A 12,700-nucleotide genomic window follows, 5' to 3' on the forward strand; every position below is an offset into this window, starting at 1 on the left:
AGTAGCATTGTTAGTATTCAACTAAACAATGTGTAGCTTATGGATTGTTACTTTTATTCCCCTTATAACTACTCACTGTCTGCATAATGACTGGATACCTTGCAGCCGAAATTATAATTGTGAGATAGTTCACCAAAATTCTTTTTCCAAAGAATATGAAAAGGAATATATGTATATAAATATATGACCGAAACATCATGCGGTACACCAGAAGTTGTAAACTGACTACTAAAATTTTTTTTAAAAATTCTTTTTTCAGCCAAGATATGTGAAATCTTATTCAAATCTGGAATTTTCTCTTCTAGTTGATTATTCTCAGAGAATCACTTACAGTGTAGAAGTAGACCTATGAAAAGGGAAAGAAGCGCTTAGTTGAAAAAGCAGAGTCTCACAGGAACTAGTTAAGTTTTTAAAAGCGAATGTAGGCTTATTTCATAAGCAATGATGGAATAAATAATTAGTAATTTGGATAAAAAACTAATAACCACGTAACATAAATTCCCAATTAGTAAAGACCTAAATATTAAAAGTCAAGTTACACAAAAAATAGAAGAAAGCAGAGCAGAGTATGGAATCTTTGGAGGGAGGAAGATTTGTTACGCTGAGAAGTAACGGACACCATTAGCCTGTACTGGTGGAACATGTGTTTTGTAACAGGCCCTACTCCAGGCGCTGGGAGTAGATACAGCAGTGAACAGAAGTCACTGCCCATGTGGATGTTACATTCTAACAAAGACAGATACACACATAATAAATAAATTATATGGTATGTTAGAAAGTGACAGATACCCTAGAGAGTAAGGCAGCATAGTCGGGGTACAGATTGCGTTGGGTGAAATCGCATAGAAATTTGAAGGACGCAGAGATGTAAACGATGGGGCTGTCTGGGATAGGAGTGTGCCAGGCGGAAGAAATAACTAGAATGAGAAGAATGTTCAGAGAGATCAACTGAACTGTGTATCCCATTAGGTAAAAAGCATGATTGTTTTGCTATTTGCTGAAAAAATATCAATTTAAGGCTTCATTTTATGCCATGTATCCAATATAAATCTTATTGAATAAAAAGAAAGGTAAAACATATGTATACTTTTAATTTAAATGAATGTTTATAAATCTCATGGGGGAAACCCATTTTAGACCTGAAAACAGTAGAAAAGGGACCAAAGAAATAATCACTATATTTTGCTATATAAAAAACTAGAATAACTGAAAAACCAAAGAATAATTTATTGTTAATACAACCAAGTGAATATTAACATATAAGGAGCTCATGCGATTGACAAGACAACACTAAAATGTCCAGTTGATAAATGAAGATGTGAACAGATAGCATTTCCTCTTTTACTCTTTTGTGAACGATGTGTTCGCATTCCCTGACATCCTCTGTAATCAGTTCTCTAGGACATGTTAAGTCTTACACCTTTGCACATTGCTGTTTTAGAGCCTTGAATGTCTTTCCCACCTGTCTGTGCCCATTAAACTTCTGTTTCTCTAACAAGTCTTCCCTATTTCTCGAGCAAGTTACATGATTATAATGTATTTAGAAATTCTCCAAGGAACTTTAAAAAGTTTGTGAGCATTGGCTGGATTTCTCTATGAATCAGGGGGAACAAAATTCTCCATGAAAATTAAGTACTCACTCCTATTAAGCAAGTTAACTCTCTTGTTGGAAACACAGGATCTGTTTAAATCCTGGGAAAGGCCAGATTACCTGATTAAAAGCAAAGGCCCATTCACCGTTCCTCAGTGAAAGAATTAGAACCCTTTTTTGAATGTGACCTGTTGGCAGCTGCCCCTGCAAGTCCGTGGTGAGATGTTGATGGGCTCGCTTGCCTCATCTTTCCTATGTTAGAGGAAATCGTAAGCTCCTCCACGTCAAGAAAGCTCCTGGTAAGAGCCCCATAGACGGCAGTGTTTGCTTTACTCTGAAAATGTTTCACAGGTCATCGTCAAGAACATGGGCTGGAATCTAGTTGGTCCTGTTGTTCGATGCCTTTTATGGAATGATAAGGAAGATGATAAAAGAAAGTATTATTTTCTGATGCTTGATGTACTGGTAAAGGTACGTTAATAAAACTTGATTCTTTTTGTCACAATACACAGTAGTATTTTATAATCCCCTTTAGTGCTTCTGATGAGAAAGCTTTTAATTCATGAGAATATTGGTGGAAACTCTTTGGAGAAAAGGCCCCACCTTATTGATTAGATGGACAAGTCCTCTTCATCTTTCCCAGATTTCCTGGATGTAAGAATTATCTAACCTCATCTTAGACCCACTGGTTCAGAGTCTTCGCAGAGAGATGTAAGAATCTCTATTTTTTTTTTTAAGTAGCTTATTGAATAGATGTGGAATTCAAAGATTTAGAGAAGTAGCTCTAGGCCACAGAGACCTTTTGGGAAGGCTGGAACTGAAGTCTGATCTCAGTGCTCTTTCCCTTGTAGTGTGTTCCCTAAAAGAGCATGAAAACCTCAGAATGCCGCTGGTCACAGCGGGAACAGAAGTAGGAAGTAGATGAGCTGTGAATGACAGCCTTAGGAAGAGCTTAATTAGAGTCAGAGGCCAAAAGTGATGGTTGAGAGAGAGAGATTCTGAGAAAAAGGCTGTTATAAGAAGCCACTTAGAGATTACTCTAAATGAACACAAATGTATACTTGGAAAGAGGGAGACTCCCTAGATATTCGTTATAAACTATGAGAGCTTAAAAAAAACCAAGGCAAATGAGGTGATAGGCTAGGACCAGTCAGAGGGCAGTGGAAGTTCTGTCTGCTGAGAAAGGGCAGGCGGGCCGCTGCACCCGTCTCAGGGCCCTGGCAGTGAGAGGCGGCCGGCCCGGGAGCCCTAGGTGGCCCTCGGAGCAGACCGGCCGCACTCCCGGGAAGCCTGCGCTCTGCTGATCACGCTCTCCCTTCCCTATCTCTGACTTTTCCAGGAGTTACGTCTCTAAAATGTAGTTGTCTGACTTCTCGATTTCACAGAATCACAGATTCTGTGTTTTGAACAATCTGATGTGTTTTGGTGTTAAGGAAAAATAATTATATTTCTCAGTATGTGCCTTTTAAAAATAGTAATCATGTGGCTTTAAATACAACTTGTATTAAACAGGTTCAATTGTGAATATTTTGTAGTTATGTAATCCAAAGGAATTATTGTTGGGTTTGCTTGAACTGATTGAAGAGCCGTCTGGAAAACAGATATCCCAAATTATTCTTCTTTTACTTCAGCCATTACAAACAGGTAATAAGTGTATTGATACCTAAGTGTTTCTTGTTTTATCTGTGTAAGTGCCTTGTGATCACTCCAGAATGTCAACACTATACCAGAGCAAAGTTTATGTCTAAATATTGAGTCCTCTGCTTAAACCAGTAACACCTCCTAGAAAGGTGGCAGTACCTGGCACAGGGTGGGCACCCAGTAAGTAGTTTGTTGAAGGCCATGCTGTTTTCACGTAGTGTGTTGTAACCTATAGCTTTTTGTGTAACCTTCCAATCAGCAACTTACATCTAGACTTTTCCCTGTGAACATATTTAAAGGACCGCCCCTGTGTTGTCTGCAGCACTCAGTCTGACAGCATCGTGGTAGTCCTGTATCTTGATTAAAAACGGTATCGGGCAGGGCACTGCTCACCTGTGCGTTGGGAGTTGGGACTGGGAGCAGCAGAGGCACTGCTGAAGAAGGAGACAGTGTGGGAAGAGCAGGCGGCACGGCTGGGTGTGGGAACGGCATTGGTAAGAAATGGGCTTCGGCAGCCAAGGCAGACAGTCTATTCATGGGAAGAGACTACTTTTTCATTTTATGACCTGCATGTAACTCAGAGTCTGACAGAGGGACCCAGAATCAGGAGCTAGAGTAAATTTATTTAAATGTGAGTGCCCAGCAGCTTTGTACCACTTGCAACATTCAAAGTCTTCTAGAAAGAAAAGCACTACCACCTTTCAGTTTTACAGTGCTTTGTAGTTTACAAGACACTTGTTCTTATTTTATACTTGTAACAACCAAAGAATAGGGAAAGAATTGTTTCTGTTTCAAGTATATAACCTGGTATAAATATACCTAAACGAAACTTTAATGGCATCTGTTGTGAAGTGCCACAATTACAAGATGCTCCATTATTTTATGTGCCACTCAGAAGGAAAAAACACTGCCAGGTAAGGTATGCGATTACATCTGTAATCCTGACATTACGTCTTTGCTGGACTTCTCGTTCCGTATGTAGCGTGTTTGATGAGGCCCCTAAAGTGGCAACTTGGTCTCCGTTTTAGTGATTCAGAAACTTCGTAAGAACAAGGCGTATTCAGTCGGGCTAGCGCTGTCCACTCTGTGGAGTCAGCTCTCGCTGCTTCCTGTTCCCTACTCGGAAGAACAAGTGCGAGCGGACGACCACGGCCTCTGTCGGTGCTGCAAGGCCCTGGCAGAGTTTACTCAGCCTTTTGTGGAGGAAGTCGCTGCTGACAAGGAAAACTCAGTGGAAAATGAAAAATTAAAGGATGAATTACTGAAATTGTAAGTGCACTTTGAAGAACAATCCATAAGGACTTAAGTAACTGGTAGTTCAGTTATTTTATGTTTCTTTGTCTTATTTGCTTGCAATGGAAATATAAACCTAGTTTCAGATTTTGAATTTTGGAAGGATATGGAGTTCAGTTGTTAACAACATGGGCATTTAATGAGGAACTGAGGCTGCAAAAACTTAAAACCCGAGTGCATTGGTTTCACCCACTCACAGCTTCTGCGGGCCGCCGTACTCACGGCCGTAAGCGGGTAGCGGCGGGGAAGCGGGGCGCCGGGGGCCGCTGCTCTGCGGCGCTGGGTCCCGCTCTCCCTTCGCGCGCGGCCGCGGAGCCGGCGGCGGGGAGGGCCCTGGGCGCCGTGTGCGCGCTGCTCCGCCTGGCTTCACGCACTCGGGCTCGGCTAGTCCGTGTCCTAAGTGGAGAATTCTCCCTGGATTTTCAAGACTTGTTATTAAAAATACACTGAAATGCCTCAATAATTTTCATACTGATAACATTGAAATAATGTTTCAGGTATATGGGTTAATAAGATGAATTATTACAATTAATTTTTCCTGTTCCCTACTACTTTTAAATTATGTATGGGACTTACAGTGTATTTCTGTTGGACAGCGCTGGACTATATTGAATTACATGGACTGATAATTTCATTTTTTAAAAATAAAATTGTTGGGGACTAAAACTACTGTTAGCTTTCTCTTTTGTCAGGTTAGGACAATAAAAATTTTTTTACCATTTATAAAACCCATTATTTCATGAAAGAAGATATTTTAACTAAAAATAGGTCAGCCTTAATCACAGAATAAAGTTTGGTTTTGTAAATAAAATAAATATAGCTTTATGAAAAAATTACTACATTGAGCCAGTTTTCCTTTGAAGTAATGAAAACTGTCCATGCACGAGCACTGATGCTAAGACGGGTACTCGGCATCCATCGGTGTAGTCGGACACGGGAGTGGCTCTCTGCTTGAGTCTAGCAATGTGTTCTTACGCTTTCCTCATTCCCAGTAAGAAGGGTCTTTTATCACCAGTTTTACAGGCCATTGAGTTATTGCTGTTTATATAATTTTTCATGTGAAAACTAGTTATTTTACACTTAGGAAGTGCTGTATTCATAGTTACCCATTTCTTCAATTCTAGTTGTTTCAAAAGCTTGAAATGCCCTTTGCTGACAGCACAATTCCCTGAGCCGTCTGAAGAAGCTGGAAATGATCCTTTCAGGTGTTTTGCGTCTGAAATAATAGTAAGTACAGCTAGTCTAATGTGCTGTGAAATCTGCTGTAATCTAAAATGTCACCTGCTGTATTCTTACGTACTGCACATGGGCATGTAAATTGATCTATTTATTAATAAAGCAATATGCATTTTTTTGTGGAACATGGATAACAAAAAGATGACAAATGAACGATAATTCTACTACCCAAATATAAATAATTTTAACACCTGTTCTGGAAAAATCTACAGTTCTCCTTCTGTGTCCCTTTCCTTTATTTTCCCTCAGAACACTTCCACTTCTGACATTTCTGGTCACCAAATGGATGCATTTTTTTCCCAACACTAAACAATTCTGCAGCAACAGCAATTGTAGGGTCCTACAATTTAGCTCAATTCTAACACCGCCCACCTGGAGATTGTATCATTCTAAGGGTTAAGGGCTCAGATGCCAATCACTGGTGGTCGGTCCCCAGGTTACCCACAACTTCTGTCCAGCCTGGCTACACATCAGAGGGTCCCATGACCTCCTCCCCGTTAGATTCGATTATTTGCTAGAACAGCTCACAGAAAATCAGCATGAGAAGAGAAAAGGGTTCAGGACTGAGCCCTGCAGAGGACCAGCACTTAAGGTGAGCCCACCAAGGGGACCAGGAAAGAAGAGGTGGTAGGAATATCACAGAGACTGAAGTAGTGGAGTTTGAGGAAGAAGACGAGATTGCTGCTGTTACACGCAGTAGAGAGAGCTTGTCAAGTAGGAGCTGAAAAGCACTCACTAGATTTACAAAGTAAGATGGCACTGGCCTCAGCAAGAACGATTTGACTGGAGTGTGGGAGACAGAAACCAGTGAAGTGGATAAAGGAGTGCATGAAAAATGAGAAAAAGGAGATGACGAGTATAAGCTATTCTTTAAAAGAGTTTGGATACGTGAGGAAGAAGAGAGGCAGCAGCCAGAAGACCTGGGCTTAGGGAGGAGGTAATGGGGGAGACGGAGGCTTGCGCACGTCTGTAGGCTGAGGGGTGGGGACTGTCAGAGGGGAAAGAGAAATGTCGTGGGACAGCAAATGATGTGGCCAGAGGAGAGCAGGCTGCTGTGCGTAGGACCGAGGGCGTCTGGAGGGGAAGGGGTGAGGGTGGGCGTGCGTGTGGGAGAATTCGTAGCCGTGATGGAGTATTGTAACAGGGGAATCAGACCCTCCGACCTCAGATTCCTAGATGAGCATGCGGTGGTAGAAATGAGGATTGGATAAGGGGCTTCAGGGAACTGGTAAAGGTTTGAGATCCTGAGGGGAGAGGAAAGAGCGGTGGACGGCCGAGAGAGTGTTTGTCAGTAGCACTCGGGGCCTGTGCACTCGGGGCCTGAGCACTCGGGGCCTGTGACTGCAGACTGGTGACAGTGCTCCAGCAGCACTCACTGCCTGGGCGTAGGAGCAGAGAAGATGCATGGCAGCTGCTTTTCCGAGGCTGACATTTTATTGGGTAGATGTAGCTATAGGAAATAAGGGTGCAGATACTTCAAATGATGAATAGTGCATTGGGCATTTAGGGAAAGAGAGGGAATTAGGAGCGGACAGATGGGTAGGTTAAAATGAAGAAATAACAGGGCTGGAGAAGTCAGAGGTAGAAAAGGAGGTTGGTAGGAGAGACAGAATAAGAGATTGTGGTCAGAAAATGAGATGAGCTTACGTGTCTAAAGTGGGTTAGCTCCCAATGTTGACAGAGGTCCAGGATGGAATTAAGCACCAAAATTGATCAGAAAATTAAGGTCACGAGAATTTAGTGGTCACAAGGATCACGAGGCTGGCCTGTTGCTGGAGTTATCGACGTGAACATTGTTTTCCTAGGATCATAGCAGGAGTAGGACGGGGGAAAAGATGGTGAGCAGGTACCAGTGTCTTCAGTGAACACGGGGAAGTGACCAGGGAGTCAGCATGTGTCAGAGATAAGGACAGATAAAGGGCAGCCTGGCATCTGCTTCAGAGGAGAATGTGCCTTTGCTGGCGAGTGCAGGAGGAAGCAGGGTAACAGTGAGCCTCCACCCATCCCGCCCGCCCCACTGCTGCCTTCCCGGCTGTGCGGTGTAAGAGCAGCTCCCACCAGAGATCAGCCCGGTTTCTTTAGTGATATGGAGCATGCATCCTGTGCAGGGGTTGAGGGTGTAGGGTTCTCAGATCTCAGTGGAAGGGACCTTACAAGTAAACTACACTCCTTCCAGCAGTGCGGAAGCACAAAGCAGTCAAGAAATCGGGCTGCAATCAGGGCGGGAAATGAAGTGAGGAGGTGCTATCTGCTCGGTGCTGGGAGAGGTGCAGGTCAGTGCGGCAGGCCTGGGGTTGGTGACCTCAGCCGTCCCTGTGGCACAAGGCGTTTTGGTGCAGAGCTGCTTGAACGTCCCAAGGGCTGCAGCATAGAACGTTCGTGACAGGGTGAAGACTGCCATGAGAAACTGCAGAGTGGCAGGTATGTTGGGTCTGAGCGCGACTGCTGGATGGTATGTGGGGAGATAGTGAAGGCCCTGATTTGGACCCAGGTGAACCCCAGATATCCAGAACAGCACTGTAGACTCTGGTTACACGTGGTGATTTTTGGAAAGCTAATCTTACCCTGGGGTGGGGGCAGGGGGAAAGCACATACAGCTTTGGCCGAATGCAGAAATGGGGCTGTGTGACGAGGAGGACGTCTGGTGTCTGAATGCAGCGAACTCGTCTGCTAGCTGTAGCGAGAGTGCGTGGCTCTGCAGATCAGCGCGGCAGGGTCTGTCCGGCCTCAGGTGGCTGAGCGGCAGCCTCCTGTGACGGAGAGGGTTCTCCGTGGTTCCTTTTTGTGTTCTGAAGTGACTAATGGAGCCGTCTGGGATAGGCGGGTTGTAACTCCCTGAAGGCTGGCAAAGTCTTATTTGGCTTTCTGATTCCCCAGTGTCAGGCCCAGAGCCTGGTCCTCAGGTGTTTCCTGAATAAATGAGTGACTGTGTGGAAGGTCAGTATTCCTTCTGATTTAGCTGTTTTTGTCGTCCCCTTTTGATTGCTGTGTAGTGGTTTGCTGTGGCCTTAACTTTCTTGTACTTTGTTTGTGGAGCTTCTCAGTAAATACTTGACATGGATGTGTGTTGTCATTTTCTAGATAAGGAAACTGAGACTCCAGAGAGGCTAGGTAGCTCACCCAGGGGCTCACAGCAGTTCCGTTGGATTCTGAAGGTCAGATGCTTTCCAGGACTCTGGGGTGAGAAGTAGGAGGCGTCAGCGCGAGCTTGTATTCCTCAGGTCTCTCTCTCCTTCCGTCCTTAGAAAACAAGCGTGAGCCTGTAGTTCATGCCCTCCTGCAGGCGTGCCCCCCCACCCCAGCGTAAGAGCCCACATGACCTGAGATACCAGCGCTGGGTCCCCGGCCTCTCCTGCCGCAGGCCAGCGTCCTCCTGCCCACTCAGTGTCTCGGCCAACAGTGGCCAGTGCAGTTTTGTTCCTGTTCTGCATCTGAGTGGTTAGTTTACTGTCATTTCATGATAGTTGTATGTCTACTATTTGTAGATTGTCCTCAAATCTCTCTGAGGCACTTTTTTTTTTAATTGTGGTAAAATATAAAATTTGCCATTTTAACCATTTTTAATTGTGTTGTTCAGTGGCATTAAGTACATTCACATCGTTGTGCAACCATCACCACCATCCATCTCCAAAACTGTTCCATCTTCCCACTCAGTTCCTTTAGGTTGTTGGCAAAATTTATCTTCTTAAAGCAATAGGACTGAGGTCCTCATTTTTGTGCTGGCCAGGGGCCACTTTCAGCTCCTAGAAGCTGCCTGTAGTTGCCTGCCACACAGCCTTCTTCACAGGCCACCTCATAGCCTGGCAGTTTAGTTCTTTGTCACCAGCAGGGGTGAGCTTCTGGCTCTCAAGGAGGGCCTGGACCCTGTTTAAAACCCTCTTCCTGTTAAGTCAGGCCCACCCAGCATCATCTCCCTTCTCAAGTCAAGTCAGCTGACTTGGGACTTTAATTACATCTGCAAAAATCCCTTTACTTTTGCCATGTAACATAATCTAATCGTGGGGTGGGTGCATCTTGCCATGTTCTGTTAGTTGGAAGCAAGTCTCCCTGGCCTCACGCACTCTCGGGGAAGGGGTTATACAGGGTGTGAACGTGGCGCGGGAGAGGGCACATTAGAGTGTCTGCTACAGCTTTTTTAATCCATTTCACAGGGTTTTTTATCAGCAATTGGATACCCTTTCCCCAAAATGATTTTTAATCATGGAAGGAAAAAGAAGACTTGGGATTATCTTGAATTTGAGGAAGAAGAGCACAAGCAGTTATCAGACTCCCTGGCTTCTCTGGCGTACCTCGTGTTCGTGCAGGGCATCAGCATTGATCAGCTTCCCATGGTCTTAAGGTAGGACTTAGTGTTTACTTGTGTATTCTGAAAGGGACAGCATCACACTTATTTATCTAATGTCTAGTATATGTTTATTAATGCACTAATACCTTTTAAGTGAAGTATAAACAAAATTTATTCTTATTCGAAATTGATACTGCCCATAGTCTGTTAAAGCCAGCAGCAGTCAAGTAGTGAAAAGGGTGGAGGGGGGTTGCTGAAACAGACATAGGGAACGATGTGGGCAAGAGCCAGAAAGTGCTAAACGGAGCTTGGTTTTAAAGCTGCTGGGACACCTTGGACTGTAGGGGAACTGGCCAGTTACCAGTGGGGCGCCTGAATTACCATCATCTTTTCACTGGATTGTGAATGTGATTCTGAGTGGATATTTATATGTCCACCCTCAGTCTCTTTTAATCCAGTGTATTCTCAACACACGAGAAAGGAAAGCTTTAAGGACGGCCAGCCCCTTAATGAAAACCCTTCAGTGGCTTCCTAAGTGGCTCTAAGAAGAAAGTCTAAATGACTTCCTGGGAGGCGAGCTGCTGCATGATCTGGTCCCTGCTTTACTGTCCGGGTTTACCTGCTGCCACCTTTCCTCCTGCTTACTGTGCTCCAGTAGCACAGACCTCGGCGTTTCTTGTTCAGATGTGTCACGAACCTTCCTGCTGCAGGGCCCCTGTACATGCTTAGAACCTTCTTTGTCCTTAAATGTTGCTTTCTGAGGAAAGCCTTCTCTCATCACCCAATTTAGGTTGAATCTTCCTGTTATAATGACCTTGACCTTGTCCTTCTTTTCCCATAAAGTTTTTAAACTGAATTTTAATCAAAACTTTGAAAAATAAATACATACTTTTGTAATGTAACACCTTTTGGACTTTAAGTTCCATGATAATAAGGACTGTGTATTTGTCTTGCAGGCCTTGGGTGTATTTCTTTGTGTATATTTATGTACAAATATACTTGAAGATGTATTTGTGAATACTGTTACAATAGCTACCACTTGCACTTCATCATGCATTAAGCACTATGCTAACAGCTTTGTATGTGTTCTCTGATCTTTGTAATAACCCTTCCAAGTGGAGCGCCCCCCGTCTTCGCGGAGGACGGTAACTAGCTCACACAAGCGAAGACCCCGCCCAGGCCCGTGCAGCAGTCGGCGGGCGGGCGAGGTGGAGTCGCGGCAGTTCCGGCGACCCCGCAGCCTGTGTCCGGAACCGCCTCCGCGCCCACGGGGGCTTCGTTTGCTCGGGCTGCCGTGACAAAGTGCCACAAACCACACGGCTTAACATAACAGACACTCCTACCTTGCGGCTCTGGAGGCTGCGAGTCTGAGGTCCCGGTGCCGGCGGGAAGGAGCGTCTGGCCGCGCCGCGCTCCCGGCTCCTGCTGCTCTGCGGGCGGTCCTTGGCGCCCCGGCTCGTCGCCGCGTCAGCGTCGCCCGGCCTCGGCCTCCGCGCTCATGCTGCCTTCTCCGGCTGTGCGTGTTGTCCACGGCCCCTTTTTTAATCAGGGTATCAGTCATACGGGATTAGGACTCACACGAATTACTGTCACTTTCCCTTGATTACCCCTGTAAAGACCCTGTCCCCAGGTGCGGGGCTTCCTGCTCTGCCCCAGCTTATCACTACCTTAATTGTTATTTTTAAAGACAGACTTTTTATGCAAATAAGGTCGTATGGTGGTTAGGACTCCAGCGTAGCTTTTATGTATGTAAAACTTCTAAAAATGCATGTGTGTGTGTTTATATATACATATTTTCTATTTCAGCCCATCATACCTTTTGCAATTTAACATGGGCCATATTCAAGTCCTTTTACAAAGGTAAGATCATTTAGATGGCATCTCAGAATTAAACAGTAGCATTAAGATAGTCTTTGTCAAGAACAGAGGAGACTGCCTTCTCTTTGCCACGCCCTAGTTAATTAATTGGTTATTTTATAAAATAGTGAAGCAAATATTCACAATAGAGACAAAAAAGGAACCAAAGAGGTTTTACAACAGAATCTTTTATTTTAAACCAAATATAATATTAAAATATTGCCTGGGGGGGCATAGCTCAAGTGGTAGAGTACATGCTTAGCATACACAGGGTTTTGGGTTCAATCCCCAGTACCTCCAAAAACAAATAAATAAGTTAACCTAGTTATTACCCCCCAAATAAAAATAACTTAAAAAAATTGTCTTTTAAGGAGATTTCCAGTCATCTGCTTCTGAGGTTTCTTTGCTTATTTCAGAAGTTGTTGTTTGAGAAAACCTCTGTCCCACTGCAGCCTCTTCCATCTAAGAAGGGGTGGCCAATAAAAAAGACATTCATCCGTGGCTTTGCTTCATGGACAAAGTCTGTGAACTACATCAAAAGGAAGGAGATGTCTTGACTCCACTTTATAACTTAGATTACTAACAGTGGTACCGTTCAATAACTTTTCTCATTTGAGGCACCAATAAGAAGAAAGACGCTCTTTTAAAAAACATTACAAAGTAATACGTTTGCATAGTTTCCCAGACAGATACTTAAGAATTTTACAAAGCTCTGTATGCTTTGTTTTCTTTTTCTGTAACCTTTTAATTATCTCGAGATCAGCCAGGGCCTTTCAGTACTTCCTCTAGGAACACTA

At 44.2% G+C, this 12,700-nt stretch overlaps 1 protein-coding gene across 2 annotated transcripts in view; it reads left to right on the plus strand.

The window, feature by feature from the left end:
• The window catches only part of GLMN (glomulin, FKBP associated protein), a 34,415-nt gene that overhangs the window by 3,642 nt on the left and 18,073 nt on the right, over window positions 1-12,700 (plus strand). For both annotated transcript variants that reach the window (XM_072968269.1, XM_072968270.1), the window contains exons 4-9: window positions 1,943-2,062; window positions 3,127-3,235; window positions 4,261-4,501; window positions 5,650-5,752; window positions 9,913-10,100; window positions 11,853-11,906. In XM_072968269.1, the coding sequence (XP_072824370.1) occupies window positions 1,943-2,062; window positions 3,127-3,235; window positions 4,261-4,501; window positions 5,650-5,752; window positions 9,913-10,100; window positions 11,853-11,906 (815 nt within the window). The remainder of the gene's footprint in view (window positions 1-1,942; window positions 2,063-3,126; window positions 3,236-4,260; window positions 4,502-5,649; window positions 5,753-9,912; window positions 10,101-11,852; window positions 11,907-12,700) is intronic.

The sequence above is a fragment of the Vicugna pacos genome, chromosome 9 (assembly GCF_048564905.1).
Source record: "Vicugna pacos chromosome 9, VicPac4, whole genome shotgun sequence".
In the NCBI taxonomy this organism is placed as follows: domain Eukaryota; kingdom Metazoa; phylum Chordata; class Mammalia; order Artiodactyla; family Camelidae; genus Vicugna; species Vicugna pacos.